The 16,139-nt window shown below is 50.1% G+C and overlaps 1 protein-coding gene and 1 long non-coding RNA gene across 7 annotated transcripts in view; both read right to left on the bottom strand.

Moving 5' to 3' along the window:
* ACTN4 (actinin alpha 4) overlaps positions 1-11,107 on the bottom strand; it is a 73,862-nt gene extending 62,755 nt beyond the window's left edge. For 3 of the 6 annotated variants that reach the window (XM_019979351.2, XM_019979353.2, XM_070770978.1), the window contains exon 1: positions 10,867-11,106. In XM_019979351.2, coding sequence (XP_019834910.1) covers positions 10,867-11,028 — 162 coding nt within the window. In that variant the 5' untranslated portion in view covers positions 11,029-11,106. Of the gene's footprint in view, positions 1-10,866 lie in introns of all 6 variants that reach the window. The other 3 variants (XM_070770977.1, XM_019979354.2, XM_019979352.2) reach the window with 2 other exon arrangements.
* A 2,800-nt stretch (positions 11,108-13,907) lies between these two features.
* On the bottom strand, positions 13,908-15,748 carry LOC139177359 (uncharacterized). Its single transcript, XR_011561825.1, has 2 exons — positions 14,839-15,748; positions 13,908-14,223 (listed from the first exon to the last, which is right to left on the bottom strand). It is a non-coding gene; the product is annotated as an uncharacterized lncRNA (long non-coding RNA).
* Positions 15,749-16,139: the final 391 nt, after the last annotated feature.

Below are 16,139 nucleotides of genomic sequence, written 5' to 3'. Positions count from 1 at the left end.
GATTCTTTACCACTGAGCCACCTTTCTCACCCTTTCAGTTCAGTTGCTCAGTCGTGTCCGACTCTTTGGGACCCCATCTCATCCCTTAGGGAACAGCTAAACTGTCAAGTCTTCAGAGATCTTCCTCTCAATCCGAAGTACCAGCATTGCCCTCCTCCCCTGACCGACCTCTCCCCAGGCTATTCCCAATCACCAGACTGTAGTGTAGTGTAGACATGGCTTGAAAGCCAGACCCCTTGGGTTCAAATCCTAGCTCTGTCACTTGGGCAAGTGGCTTCAACTTCAAAGGATTCATTTCCACACTTGTCCTGTAGAGGTGACAATACCTATCTCACAGGATTACATGAGTCAATCCACATAAAGCTCTTAGAATAATACCAAGCCGAGTCCTAGCTAGCTGCTATTATTATTATTAAATTCATAGGGCATAATCCCATCTGAAATTACCTTGTTTTATTTACGTGCTTGCTGTCTCCCCACCAGCCTGTGAGAGGATCAGGAACATAAAGAAATGAGTTGGGAGATGGTTCTCGTTTGGTCATCTGATTTCCTTGGTGGCCAGGGGCCAATCCCAAAGTGGGGAACCAAGCTCCCCGAAGACCCTCAACTGCCCACACTCTGACGTAACTGAACCCACGAGGCCTGAACTGCGACTCACAAGTCTCATGTTTAAACAATGCTTGGAATGTTCGATAGGAACATAGACTTATTTTTAGGCAAGAAAGTTGTCTCCTAGGCTCACCCGGTGGCCCTGGAGCAGGCCGTATTTGGCAAGGCCGCCTCTGTGGCTGTTTATAAAGAGGCCCAGAACTTTCTCAAGTCTAAGGTAGCTGCGAAGAGAACTCAATGCGATGTGAGTAGCGAGTCTTGTATTTTTATGGTCAAAGCTGGTTCCCTTTGAATCTCTGGGGTGTTTCCATACGGCGGGTAGGAGCCCAGTGCCACTCCCTGACCTTCCACGGCTCTGGGCCATGATCCATCAATCAACCATTCTTGAAATGGTTCACTGCTCCAGCGGACTGAATTCTCTTCCATGGGTTGTCCCTGAGTCACTGAGTCAGTGAAAGTTACAAAAGGAAAGGGAAAACTTGCTTCCCAAAATGGTTAAGAAGGTTCCCCCGGGCCCAACTGGTCTAGGTATTTCCTCTCACTCCACCAGTACACTCGGTGCTGGGTGACTACAGGCCTAACATCTTGGAAAAACACATCTTGATACAGACCTTTCTAGACCTTTCTGTTTTACAGAAAGTCATATCCTACCAGACTTGGCCGCGTAGCTCCAGTGATCCCTCCTCCTCCCGCCCCCAACCCCACACAGGAAAAACTGCCTGACGATGCTGGTGATGTTTACCGGCTGGATACCTTCCAGGGCTGGTTAGCAGACAGCCTGTAAGAAGGGTTGATTCATCAGACTGCCCTTGAACTAGCCTGGCAAGCTGGCTGTTTCCAGACATTTTGAATTTTGAAATGCAGTTTATACTTCATAGGCCAGAACTGGAAGATCATACCAGCCTGTAAAATTTCTTTAAAAATCTGACTCTTCCCCACATAATCCATGCCAGCAACAGCCCAAGAGGCATTTAATATTTCCATCAGACACAAAGGTTTAATGTAAAGATACCCATTTCCTTAAAGAAAAGAGAGCGGGGGAAAGAGGTGGGAGTAATGGGGGAGAAAAAGGTTTATTTACTGGCAGAGTTGGAGGAGGAAGGATGTGGCTTGTTTAAAAAAAAAATGTTATCATGGGATGAACTGTGCTTGGGATTTGCTGGAAACTTTAGAGTTCTTTTTAAATTTGTCAGTGTTTGCGAAAGCAGGCAAAAGATGCAGGCACATTTTGCCCTGCTGTTAAGAAGTCACATAGCTGAGATTCCAACTCTAAATGCCTAGAGAAAAAGCACTCGCCTCAGCCACAAAGCCAACAGCGGCTTTCACGTGTACTCTCCTCTCTCTCTTACAAATACACACACTCCTCATCGATAAAACAGACTGGGCTGACCCGTGCCCCAGAGAACAGAGGTCCCCCGACCCAGCACGGCCACCACGTACGTGGACACTTTCCTGGAGGCCGGCTGGCAGCACCACGTTTCTACCCAAGAGCCCACATTCCTCCACCGGTGCTGGCTCCAGTACACAGGCACATCTCTCAAGTACTAAGCAGTTGGGTTTCCATGATGATATCAACTAAAGACCTTTCACACACACCTTGACCGAGACTGATCAAAGCGCACCGACGTGTTGATGGTTGCACACGGGCATACCGAGGGTGCACACCGAGGCCGGTGACACTGACTGAAGCGCCAGCTTCCAGCACTGCCCGCGGTGCTTGGTAAAGGGAGGCCTGTTTTTTCAATAACACCAGCTGGAGACCCACAGAGTCTTGGTGTGACACCCCCTCAGGCAACCTCCCAGGGTGGCTCTGGTAGCTCACTTTCAGGCTTCCTCCTGTGGTGTTTTCCCTAACTTCGAACTAGCCTTCTCTGCCACCAAAATGAAATGTGTATGTAAAAAGAAAAAAAAGAAAGAAAAAAGGGGGGAAAAAAAAAAGAAGAAATGCATTTCTTTGACTTCCTGCCACACCCCCATCCTGGATGGCTGTTAATTAAGACATTCTTGGAGCTGGAATCAGAGACTTTACTGGTCAGGAGGTAAGATATGGAAACTCTTCATCTTGGGCTCTTTGGAGGTTAAAAGACCAAATGCGTTCCCATCACACCTGGGGAACGAGAAGGAATGCGTCCGGCCTGCCTTCCGCGCTGCCTCCCATCCACCTAGACTGCGGCTTCCACCCACTCTCACCAGCCCTCAGGGAGGGGGGAAAAGATGAAAAGAAAAACCCACTAGAAAGCCAGTAACAGACATCACTCAGCCCTACACCTTTTGCTGGGGGGGGACTTTAAAAAGCATAAAACAAACCACAATGTCTTCTTTATTCCTGCCCAAAGCTGAAGACACAAATTCTATTGTATTGCTGGTGTTCCAGCATCCCATTCAATTGTTTCAACACCATCGACGATATTTCCCGAGATGACTTCACTTGTGTTCTGTGGAGCAGAATCTGCCACTTACAGCTACTTCTGCCCATGTCCAGAGTTCCACTCGGAGACAGAATCTGTTCTGTTCTCTTAGTTGGAAGCAAAACATTGAAATCAGCCTTTCTTAACGCGGCAGGAGGGCACTGCTTTTCCTTTCCGAATTGAGGATGCAAATACCCAGATGGGGCAGCAGGGTGGTTCACAAGTAGAAGAGCAGCCAAACTTCAAGTGTGTTTGTGTAAGGAAGCTGGAGCCTTAAAAAGAGAAAGCAGGGCTTCCCTGGTGGCTCCGTGGTAAAGAATCTGCCTGCCAATGCAGGAGACACGGGTTCAATCCCTGGTCCAGGAAGATCCAACGTGACACGGAGTAACTAGGCCTATGGGTGCACCCCAACTATTGAGCTTGCGCTCTAGAGCCCGGGAACGGCAACTACTGAAGCCCATGCTCCCCAACAAGAGAAGCCACTGCGACGAGAAGCCTGCATGCAGCAACTAGAGAGCGGCCCTTGCTTCCGCAACTAGAGCAAAGTCCACGCGGCAACAAGGGCCCGGTGCAGCCAAAAATAGATGAATAAATAAAATTTAAAAAAGAAAAAGCAATATGAGGAACAAGGGATAAACCCACAATTATTTTATTTAGAATGTGGCCTCGCTTTAAAAAAAAAAAAAAAAAACAAGAAACCATAATATTTGAATGCAGAGAAAAACCCACTGCCACTCAGTCCTGAGACGTGTTCATGGGTAGTGCGGTGGGAGGCCGGGCAGGCAGGACGGGCGGCATGTTCCTGGCTGAGTCACTCTGCCCTGCCACTCTCGGAATGTTGCCAGGGTCAAGTGAGATAACGTTTTTTCCACGCATGGCAAGCACACCATGGGAGATTTTAAGTTATCCACGCTCTCCACTGAAACTTGAATGACTTAGAGAAGGTTTCTCCCTTTGATTCTCTTGTCTACCTTCTGAATACATCAAAGAGAAAGTCTCTGCTCGGTTCTCTGGGTCTCTAACACCTCCCGGACACTTGCCAATCTCCTTCTGACAAAGGAGCAGGCCTCAGGCCTAGACCCTGTAGCTGGCTAGAACTTCACATCATTGTTTTCTTTCCAGCCTGTTTATTTGTGCAGTTTCCTTCTATTTATGGCCAGGGAAGCTGGGGTTTCCATTGGCAATACTCATATAAATTTCCCCAAAATTGACTTAGAAGAATATTATTAAGCATATAAAAGCAAACGCGGGCCATGGGAAAAATCACAAATGACTGAAGTTTAGGAAGTACGGAGCCAAGCACGATGCAGGGGATGAGGAGGGCCGCTCTGGCTGGAGAACCACTGTGCCTTCTTGGAAACACAGGATGGTCCTCACTCCTGGGGAAGCTGGGGCTCATCCCATCCCAGGAAGGCAGGAGCCAGTACAGAAACAGGTGGCAAACAGCAAATCCCAAGTTAAAGCTCAATTCACTTGCTTTTAGAGGCTACTTCAGTAAATTACATCTAAGGGAAAAAAGGCCTCTGGCCTCTTCTGGAGTAACTGCTGCTCAGACTAAAGAGATGGCAACCAAGTTACACCAACCGGCTTTCAAAGACTTTCCGCGGACATTCCAAGTTACTGCATCTGTTGTTTACGAGGGAAAGGGGAGGGGGAAGGACATGAAGGGCACAACACCAAGACAAATGTCCCTGGGGTTTTTATAAGCCCAGAGAGACTGCTACTTGGATTCTGATACGAGGACATGTTTGCCGGTTAAATGTATGCAGAGTTTTCCCTTTTCTGGTGGAGGCGGATCCTTCTCCTCCCAACCGGTCGGTTAATTTTTCCTCCCAATAAGATCACTCTTTAAACAGAGGCTGGACTTTTTATAAGATTTCTGTTTTCGCTTGACTCACTGAACCTTATACTCCCTGATACCTGGGTCACTAACTAAAATGTAACTCATAAACCTTCCTGAAGAAAAGCAAGTGCTACTTGTGCCGCAGACGCTTTATAACAAATTCTGGTCTAGACGGGCAACACTGTAAAACTAAGTTTCCTTATAATTGCGCTTGAGGCTTTGATGTTTGGAAGTTGAACTTCATCCTGAAGGAGACTGATCTGGAGTTCTCAAACTACCGGGGACATAAAGGTCTTTCAAACCTCCCTGGATGACAGGATCTGTATCAAATCAAGTGGAAGCTTCCGCCCACCTTTTAGTAGGTCAGTGTTTCAGTTACCGCTGCCATTGAATTACCAACTTGCTCTCACTCACCTCCTATTTCCATGAAAAAAGAAGGGGGTGGGGGGCAGGGAGGAAGACTTAAAGTAACATGAGTGCTTTTGTTATTCTGTAAAATAAATACATAAAATAAAAGCCACAGAAGGGAAGTGACCAGACAGATGAAAACAGGGACATCACTAAGAGAAGGAAATAAGGATAAAGCTGGGAAAACCATTGATCTAGAACATTCCGAATGCCAGAGAAGAGATAAACATGCTGATTAATTCAGCCATTCAGAAAATTTGAATAAGCAAGTGACACTACAGCAAACAGCTGTTCCTTAATTATCTTTGCCCTTTCCCTCTCCTCCTCCCCCACAAAATAAAAGGGAATCCTTTAAAAAAAAAAAAAAAAAAAGAACAACCCTAAGTCTGGTCAAAGGCTTGTACAATTCCCGGCACATTATAAATCAATATGTCGAAAGCCAGAAGTGTTCATCTCAACCGTCTCAGAAATTCCCTGAGTCTTCCCAAATCGGTGCCTTTCTGGCTTCATTCTCTCTGCTGTCATCTGCTAGACCCGCGCTGCCAGCTAACTGTACTACTCACTCACTTAACTCTGTAAAAGGGGGCTGTCTGGCCAAACTCAGCCGTGACTGGAGTGTATGTTTAAACAGTAGAACTCCCCACCCCAGAGACTTGAGCCTGGAATCCAGCCTTGTCCCTGATCCTCTGACATCCGATTCAGAGGACATTTTGTGGGGCTGTCGTTGTTGAGGCTGTCGTGTGCGCTCAGTTGTGTCTGACTCTGTGACCCCATAGACTACAGCCAGCCAGACTCCCCTGTCCATGGAATTTTCTAGGCAAGAGAACTGGAGTGGGTTGCCATTTCCTACTCCAGAGGGTCTTCCGGACCCAGCGATCAAACCCACGTCCCTGGCATCTCCTGCACTGGCAGGCAGATTCTTTACCAACGATGCCACCGAGGAAGCCCTTTGGGGGTGCAAATCTACATTTTCACTGACCTCCTGGACTGCATCTCAGGAGTTAGACAGCACCAGCCGCACCTGGATGTTAAAACCCCATCCTCATTTCCAGGGTTGTTTTCCTCCAATACTTCTCACCAAACTTTTCCCATGAGGCAGCCTGCTCGAGGCCAGGCCGTCAGCTGCCATTAAATGGAACTATTTAGCACCAGTTCCAACTGCACAGTGAGTCAGCTCCCCACTGCCAAAGGAGCCTCCTGGCTGGACTCAGGGAGGGTGCTTCAAAAGGCAGAGGGCAATCCTGCCCATGCCCTAGAGCGCAGAGAATGAAATGAATTAGACGAGGCAGTAGGCGCCACTCCACGGCACCAACTGGATTGCAGCCCTTGGCTGAATGGCTGTGAGTGGCTGCAAGGGGCGCTGCGCTGCGCCAACCTCCCTCACCTCACCTCTGAGGCAGGCATCAGGAAAGCCCTGTTTCTCGCTCTTTTCTTTAATTTTCACTGGAGTACGGCTGCTTTACAACGTTGTGTTAGCTTCTACTGTACAGAAAAATGAATCATTTTGTAAAGCGACTCCCTTTTGGACTTCCTTCCCATTCAGGTCACCACAGTGCATGAAGCAGAGTTCCCTGTGCTGTGCAGTAAGTTCCCATTAGTCATCTATTTTCTACATCGCACCAAGAGTGTATGTGTCGAGCCCAATCCCCCAACTCCTCCCACCCCTTCCCCCCTTGGTATCCACACATTAGTTCCCTTCGTCTGTGTCTCTATTTCCGAGAAAAGCCCTGTTCTTAAAACCTGGGGCAGGGGGGAGTGACCGAGGACAGAAGCTAGCAGCTGAGTGCCTTTCCCTACCCCTCTCCCAGGAAGGCAAACAATACCTGCCCCCCTTCTCACATTGGTGTGTGTGTGTGTGTGTGTTAATCGTTCAGTTGTGTCCGACTCTTTTCGACCCCATGGACTGTAGCCTGCCAAGTTCCTCTGTCCATGGAATTTTCCAGGCAAGAATACTGGAGTGGGTTACCATTTCCTTCTCCACCTCACATAGGTACAGTCTTTAATTCTAGATGACAACTGAGTCTGGGTTTTTTTTTTTTTTTTTTGGTTTTGGTTTTCAGTAAGTAACTTATTCCATTTTTAAAAACTGCTAAGGATCTGCTAGTCTCAGCCAGTTCCTAAGAGGCAAGCAATTAAGAGTAATGGAACAAAATAACAGATGGCTACTTTGAGGTCTCTCTCATCAGCCTAAAAGGAAAAAAAAGAAAGAAAAACAACCCTACTTGGAGAATAACAAGACACCATCAGAACGTTCAAATAATTAACTCAAATCCAATAGAGCCCAAGCCAAAGGTCAGGGTCTAAACACTGAGGCCCTGTGAGCAGTCAGGGATGTTTCCACGACCACGCCAGCTTAGCAAAGGAGGCAGTTCCTCTCGCTGCGATGAGAGCTTCGGGAGTGGCCACCAAGTGCCCTCACCTGTCCAGCAGAGCAAGGGTGGCAAGGCTACTCAAGCCTCTTTCAGAAGCTGGGAGAGGGAGCTCTGGCCCAGAGCTATAATTGCTCAAGAATTTGCTCAAAGACCAGAACAGTCCTTCCCCCCACACCCCTGGAGAAAACATGTAGAGCCTTCCCAGATCAGAACTGTTGCATAACCTACTTATCAGGTAATGCCTTGGTTACAAGGGTCCCCAGAAGGGCTTCAGGTAGATGTGAGAACCACTGGGAACCACAGGCACCCTCTGCCTTGGGCCAAACCTTGCTTAATTCCTAGAAGAATTCAATTGCCACGCGCTTTAAGGGGCCTACAGCTGTCCTGGACACAGCCTTTTAGAGCGGGAGAGTACGCACAGCACACTCACAAGACTGACACCCTCTCTGTGGTCCGTGGCTCAGCCCTAGAGGGGCAAGAAGGGCAATCCGTCACTTGCCAAAGTGGCAATGCCGGGCAGGAAAACCCAGTCTGGGGGGGATGGGGGTGGGAGTCCTCTTAGAAGGAAGAAAACAGCACAGACTCGTCTATACCTTTCCATTACTCCTTCTCCCATTTCAGAGAAGATGCCCGCCCCAAAATAGGTAGGCGCACAGCAGTGAAATGATATTCCCCCCAAAGTACAGTTGCGTGTAAATATTTGCTACACTTGTATAAAGTCGGACACGCTAGGATCTGGCCCGTCTTGAGAATCTAAAACAGCTGGTCTGAGAGGGGCTGTGAGCCACCCTTTCCTTCCACCGTGCCTGGTCCCTGAGGACGGGATGCAGGGATGACACAACCGCAGCCAGGCCTGGGGATGCCAGTGAGTCCTGGTTCCTGCTCCAGCCTGAAGGGTGCCCTGGCCTCACCCAGCAGGCAAGGGAGACTATAACCACGGAGGAGCACACACCCTGACTCCCAGAAGGGAGTGGAAGCAAGCAGAGGGAGTCACTGTGGGAGGGGTAGGAGTCAGCAAGGGACAGGGAAGGAAGGTCCCTACTCCCCACCACCTGAGTCAAGAGACTCCACAGCTCATTCTCCCCCAGCACCGGGAGCTGGAGAAGGAGCCCAGGTTTTCTCAAAGAAACGACCCCATGGACCCTGCCTTGTTCCCTTCCCAACTTCCCAGGTCTCTGAGTAACTCTTAACCTTTTTCAACCCGGCATTGCCTCCGGCAGTAAATTATTGTTGAGACTGGAGGCTAGGTCTCTCCCCTCAAAAAGAATTTTTATGTCAGATTATCTCAACCTGCCCACCCGGAGGTAGGTGGGGCAACAGATAAGGACATCTCCACAGAGCTGCCACCCCCCCCCCCCACCACCACCACCGCCCCCACCCCCCACCCAACTACCGATGAGGAAATTCAAGCAGAGGTTGCTAATTTACCCCACGGTTAAGCCAGGCCCCACCCCAGGCTGCCTGGCACAGCTGTTCCTTTCACCCTTTCCCCGCCAGCCTGGGCTGCCTGCACGGAACCCCCAAAGCAAAAGCTCACACCCTCAAGAGGCTTCCAGCCACACTCAAACCCCTTGCTACTCTCCCAACACCATACACATCCACCCTTGTAGAATCACAGAAGGGACTCCCTCGACCCCTCCTCATTCCACAGATGACAGAACCACACAGATCAAGGGTCTTGCCCAAGGCCACATAACTGGTAATGAATCCAGAAAGAAAATTCAGGTGTGACGAACCTACCACATGCCTCTAATAGTAAGTACCTCCCACCCTCTTCACACACTTTGAAACAGCCCCCTCCCAAGACACACACCCACCTCAACACCTTCCTTTCTTTAGCTCTTCCTGCGCACGCTAAACCCTCTCTTCTAGCAGCTTGGAGCTCCCTGCTCTCTACCACCTTGGATTATGTGCACACACGTACACCTATACACACACAGAGATACACACAGACACACACCCGACCCTCTCTGCACCTCCCACTCCTTTTGATCTCCCTTTCTCCACTGTGAGTCCCCCCAAATTGCCTCCACACCCCAACATGCCACCTGAAAACAGACCCTGCTTTAGAACGAGCTCCTCATCACCACCCCCAAAAGACAATTCTGGACACTCTCAGCCCCTCCTCCCCAAACAACTTGTTCTCCCTTCACAACACATAAACACACTCTCCAGTCCTGGGACGGCACCTCCAGAAGCCCTCACGCCCAAATTCCTCTCTCGGTCTATCCATCACACACTCCCTTTCTAATGAGACTTTCATTACTCCGCACACCTCCCTCCCACCATCCGCCATTCCGACCTTTCTCTCCCGCCTTTCTCACCTCATTCAGGCTACCTTTGCCTCCGGCAACACCAACCCTTTGCTGAGCTTTGTCTACGTTCCATCAATTCTTCAGAACCCCTTCTCAGAATACTCCAAATTCTCTCTATCCCCCTTCGGCCTCTCATCAAGGAGGCCTTGGCCTCACCAATACCTCTTCTATCTCCCAATCTTCTCCTCTTCCCTGTAGGATAGGGCACCCCTGATAATATTTCGCCCCTTCAAAACCTCTTATTCACAGCTCCCTGACTTTTCCCACCAGTGCCAGAGTCCAGACCTCCTTAGCAGCCTCCCCATCCTCACCCACCAAGCCCTGGGTCCCTTCACACCCACTTCCAGAATCTTCATCCCCTTTAGAATGAAAGGGGCTTCATCCCTGGGGGTCCCATAATTCCAACCCTCTTCAGAGGATTCTGTAATCCAAATAACGCCCTCCATACTCCAGCTCCTCCTCGGACTCCCCTGATGCCGAATTCTATCCTGACCCACACATTCCAGACTCCCCCTTTTCCCTCTGACCATCTCCAGTCCATCCTGACCCTTTCATCCCGCCTCAGACCCAATTCCGTTCTTGAGTCTCCTCCAATCATCTCGCGATTTCCCCTCATTCCCAGGCCAGACGCTCCAATTCCTACCTCGGGCTCCCTGATTCCTAGTCTTAGATTTCCATATCCCCTACTAAGCCGCCAATTATTTTTTCAGACTCCCAATTCCCCGCTCAAGTTCTGCAACTCCTTTCCAGGACTCCAAACCCCTTCCCAGACCCGCCGATTCCTTCTCAGGACGCCCAGTTCTCACCACAGACCCTCCGATCCCGTCTCAGGGTCTCCAAGCCCCTTCCCGGCCTCCAGCCTCTCTCCGAAGCCCCCCTCCTCCAGCCCGTCCGGCCCAAGGGCCGCGCACCTTGCGCTGCTGCTTCTCCCAGGCCGGGTCCAACAGCAGGTCCCGGTCCCAGTCGTCCTCCTGGGCCATGTAGTCTCCCATGGTACCCCCGCCGCCAGCGCCATTGCTCCCGCTGCTGGGGCCGTACTGGTACGACTGGTTCGCCGCGTGGTAGTCCACCATTCCGCCGCCTCTCCCGAGCCCGTCCGCTCCAGCCTCTGCTCCCGCCCCTCTGCCCGAGCCACTGCCGCCGCCGCCGCCGCCGCCGCCGCTGCTTCAGCTGCTCCAAGCCCGCCCTCCGCCGGCGCCTGCGCACTGCCCGCCGCGCCTGCGCACCGCGCCGCCGCCGCCGCCGCCCTCCCGCGCGCGCGCCTCCTAACCCAAAAGACCCTGAGACTCCGCCTCGGGGCTTTCGGAGCCTGCGCAGAGCGCGCTTCTCCCCCGCCCTTCAGCTCGTGGACGAGCCGCGCCCCCTGTTCCCGCGTGAGCGCGCCCGGCCTCTGCGTGTGGGCGGGGCCAGATCGCGGATCATTCGTAAGGCGGGTCTCGCCGTCCTACTACGAAAACCCGCTCAGGCGTGGCATGTATCCCATTCAGCAAGAAAAATTCAACAAATATTTATTAAGCGCCTGCTGTGTGCGTTGCCACTTAAACGAAATAGATAAAACTCCTTGCCCTCGCGGAAGCTTCGAGTGAAGGGAGACAACAAACAAAAAATTTTCAGTACATAATATATATGTTAATATATTCCAAGGGGATTAGTGTTATGGAGAAAAATCAAGCTGAAATGTAAATGGAGTAGTCAGGATAGGCTTTGCGGAGAAGGAGGACATTTGAACAAACACCGGCGGGATTCACGAAATGGACCTGGGAGTTAGACTGGAATAGCTACTGGCTGACTTGAAAGTTATCAATGGAAGGTTTTGTGGACTTATCTATCTTCATTCATTCAATAGACACTTATTGAGCAGCTACTGTGTGCCAGGCACTGTTCTCAGGTGCTGACGATACGGTTCTGAGCATAAGGGTGATCAGTTCTCAAGTGGCTAATGCGGGGGGTGGGGCGCAGCAATAAATAAATAAATACAGATAAATGATATTGTCACATTAAGAGGTGTCTCGAGTGTAAATATCCAAAGCTGAGCCCCTGATCTTCCTCTCAAACCTGGTCACCCCATGATCATCCCTGTCCCAGAGAATGGCGCCTCCATCCTCCCAGCTTGCAGGCAACAGAACTTGCAGTCACCCCGTGTCCTCTTTCTCCTCGCACCCTACATCCAGTTCTTCAGGAAATCCTGTCAGTTCCATCTTCAAAGTATGTATGGAATCCACTCACTTCTCTCTCCCATGGCCACACCCTGGTCCTGCCCACCCTCTCCTGTCTTCACTCGGACCTCTGCCGCAGCCTCACCATCTCTCTGCTCCTCCACTCACCACCAACTCTCTTTCTCACAAGAAACCAGAAGGAGCCTGCAAACACCTGAATCAGGTCAAATCCCTCCCTTGCTTGCTCAGAACCTTCCCTTGGTGCCACACGTCAAAGTCAAGGAAAGGAGGAAAGGCTGCTGGGACCTTCCTTGCCCTGACCCAGCCCAGCCCAGTTTTTTGTTTTTTGTTTTTTTTTTTTTCTGGCCCAGCTTTTGAAACCCCTGAGACTCCTGGGGTTTCAAACAAACCCACAAGGTCTTTCTTCCACATCCTGATCATGCTGGTCCTCATGTCTCTCCCAGCTCCCCTCCTACTCTCCCCTCCTTTCTGAACTTTCACCACGGTTGGGTCCAACTCTTTGCCATGCTATGGACTGTAGCACACCAGGATTCCCTGTTCTTCACTATCTCTCAGAGTTGGTTCAAACTCATGTCCATTGAGTCGGTGATACCATCCAACCATCTCATCCTGTCGCCCCCTTCTCCTTCTGCCCTCAGTCTTTCCCAGCACCTGGGTCTTTTCCAGTGAGTCAACTCTCCTCATCAGGTGGCCAAAGTATTGGAGCTTCAACTTCAGCATCAGTCCTTCCAATGAATATTCGGGATCGATTTCCTTGAGGATTGACTGATTTGATCTCCTTGCTGTCGAAGGAACTCTCAATGAGAGTCTTCTCCAGCACCACAGTTCAAAAGCATCAATTCTTCAGCGCTCAGCCTTCTTTATGGTCCAACTCTCATATCCACACATGACTACTGGAAAAACCACAGCTTTGACTACATAGACCTTTGTTGGCAAAGTGATGTCTCTGCTTTTTAATACTCTGCCTAGGTTTGTCATAGCTTTCTTTCCAAGGAGCAAGGGTCTTTTAACTTCATGGCTGCAGTCACTGTCCACAGTGATACAGGAGCCCAGGAAAATAAAACCTGCCACTGTTTACATATTTCCCCCATCCATTTGCCATGAAGTGATGGGACCAGAGGCCATGATCTTAATTTTTTGAATGTTGAGTTTTAAGCCAGCTTTTTCACTCTCCTCTTTCACCTTCATCATGAGGCTTTTTAGTTCCTCTTCCCTTTCTGCCTTTAGGCCTCCTAACTGTTCCTCCAACATACTAGGTATGCTCCAGTCTCAAGGCCTTTGAACATAGTGATACCTTGCTACCACTGCCTGGAACACTCTCCCTAGATACTGGATCCCCAAGGCTCATAGCCTCCTCTCCTGAAGATTAGAGGAAATGCCACCTCCTCAGTGAGACCTCCCCTGACCACTTTTTTATAAATAGCATCCACACCTTCCCAGCTTTATTTTTTCCAGAATACTGATCACCACTAATATACAAATATGACTGCTTTATTTAGTTTCTTTCTCAAGAATGTCAGCCCACGATGGTGGGAATCTTTGTTTTGTCATATTCCTAGTCTCTGAAACAGTGTCTGGCACAAGATTGTCTGTTGTTTAGTTGCTAAGTCGGGTCAGACTCTTGTGACCCTCTGTCCATAGGATTTCCCAGGCAAGAATACTAGAGTGGGTTGCCATTTCCTTCTCCAGGGGAACTTCCTGACCCAGGGACTGAACTCACATCAAAGATAGAAGCTTAATAAACCCCAGATGAATGAATAGACTTAAAACCATGGTGAGGAATTTGAGTCTTTTTTATTGATATATAATTGACATATAATGATTTGATTATTATTATTTGCCTGAAAAGAAGTTTTTATTTTGTTCTAAGTGCAGTGGGGCCATATAGTGAATTTTACTCTAAATACAATGGGAAGTTAAGGAAGACTGTAAGCAGGGCTGGGGTCTGATTCAACGGTCTCCTGGGTCCTCTGGCTGCACCAGGGGAACAGACTGTAGAAGGTGGAGTGTGCTCAGGGAGCTCCAAGAGGAGGCGGCTGCAGTGGTCCGGATGAAGCTGGACAGGAAGATGGAGGGTAGAGGAGGAGAGTGCTGTGGGGGAAGGGCAGTGGGGGGATATGAGAAAGTGGAGCCTCTATGACTTTAGACTTTGTTGGGGGTGGGATGCAGAGGTGAAAAAGAAAAAAAAAAAAAAAAAAATCCAGACTCAAGATGGCTCCTAGGGCTTTCCAGGCGGTCCAGTGGGTAAGAATCTGCCTTGCAATGCAGGGGACACCGGTTCCATTCCTAGTCCAGGAAGATCCCATATGCCGTGGGGCACCTAAGCCTGTGCACCACAACTACTGAGCCAGTGCTCTAGAGCCCACAAGCCGCAGCTCCTGAAGCCCGTCAGCCCTAGAGCCCGTGCTCCATGAGAAACCACCACAATGAGAAGCCTGTGCACCGCAACGAGAGAGTAGCCCCGCTCGCCGCAACTAGAGAAAGCCCGCACGCAGCAATGAAGACCCAGCACAGCAAAAAATGTTAAATATAAATTCTTAAAAAACAAAAGATGGTTCCTAAGTTATGGACCTGAGCAACAGTATGAAGAACTGTATTGAATTCAGGGACGGCCGTGAGGGGAACTGTTGTTAGGGAAAGTAAGAAGGTAAGGGTTTGACTAAAGGCAGGGTCTGACACAGGACAAAAGGACTGTGTCACAATCACCTGCTGGGGAATGCGGATGAGAAGACACGACTTCTCCAGGTACGGGAGCTCCCAGGTTCTTTCATCTTCTCTCAAAGGCACTGGGAGAGATCCAAGGACAAGCGAAGCCAGAGGATGAGGCAGCCCACTTTCCCACGGACAGCCATGACCTGGCCAAAGGCCCGGCAGCGCTGACCGTTTCCAAAGCAGGGCTGGGCCGAGGCTGGGTAGGGGCCAGGCATCTCTTCCTGCCTGACCTGGAGAACAAGCCCGGGACTCTCATGCTGGGCCTGCTAGGCAGGGAGAGTCCTCTTCAACAATGGACCTTTTGCCCCTCCCTGCCTGCTCCCGGTCGACACTGAGAAAACCCCTAGACCCAGGGCTCAGAGATGAAGAGGATGTCCCCAGCCAGTGAGGTTTAAATGAAAGGCTCCCTTTAATTGTCAGCTTTGAGGGCACTTCCCAGAAGCCATCCATGGAGAGTGAACTCATAATAGCTACTGTTTGCAGAGGGTTGAGGGACAGTGGGCAGGGGCTCTCAGGTGGCAGGGGGTGATTCCTACATGAAGGGGTATGGCCAGGGGGCCCTGGAGTTAGGTTCACAATTTCCACATCATCATTTGGTGGAAAACTTGTGACTTTTTTTGTGACTTCAGTCAGAACTTATTAAATGCTGCTGTTGCTGCTGCTGCTAAGTCGCTTCAGTCGTGTCCGACTCTGTGCGACCCCATAGACGACAGCCCACCAGGCTCCCCCGTCCCTGGGACTCTCCAGGCAAGAACACTGGAGTGGGTTGCCATTTCCTTCTCCAATGCATGAAAGTGAAAAGTGAAAGTGAAGTTGCTCAGTTGTGTCCGACTCCCAGCGACCCCATGGACTGCAGCCCACCAGGCTCCTCCGTCCATGGGATTTTCCAGGCAAGAGTACTGGAGTGGGGTGCCATTGCCTTCTCCGTATTAAATGCTATATCCCATTATTGGGAATTTCCTGGCAGTCCAGTGGTTAGGACTTGGCATTTTCACGGCTGTGGCCCTAGGTTCAGTCCCAGGCCAGGGAGCTAAGACCCCACAAGTGTCTTAATTCTGCAAGCCACATGGCCAAAAAGAAATGATAGACAGTAAATTTTGAATTAAAAATAACACTCTATCCTGTTATTAACCCTACCTAGAAGAAAGAAAGGAGAGAGGGCTGTGACCTCTCAGGGTGGGGACATGAGCAGGTCCTGGGATGCTAGGGGTGACTGTGGAAGCAGCTGTACCAGCAGACCAAAGCCCAAGTCACCACGACAGGTGACATGCCGATGATCTCAAAGCCCTGAGTGC

Source organism: Bos indicus, chromosome 18 (assembly GCF_029378745.1).
Source record: "Bos indicus isolate NIAB-ARS_2022 breed Sahiwal x Tharparkar chromosome 18, NIAB-ARS_B.indTharparkar_mat_pri_1.0, whole genome shotgun sequence".
Classification (NCBI taxonomy): domain Eukaryota; kingdom Metazoa; phylum Chordata; class Mammalia; order Artiodactyla; family Bovidae; genus Bos; species Bos indicus.
The sequence above is the reverse complement of the archived record's forward strand: the minus strand, read 5'-3'. Positions and strand labels throughout refer to the sequence as shown.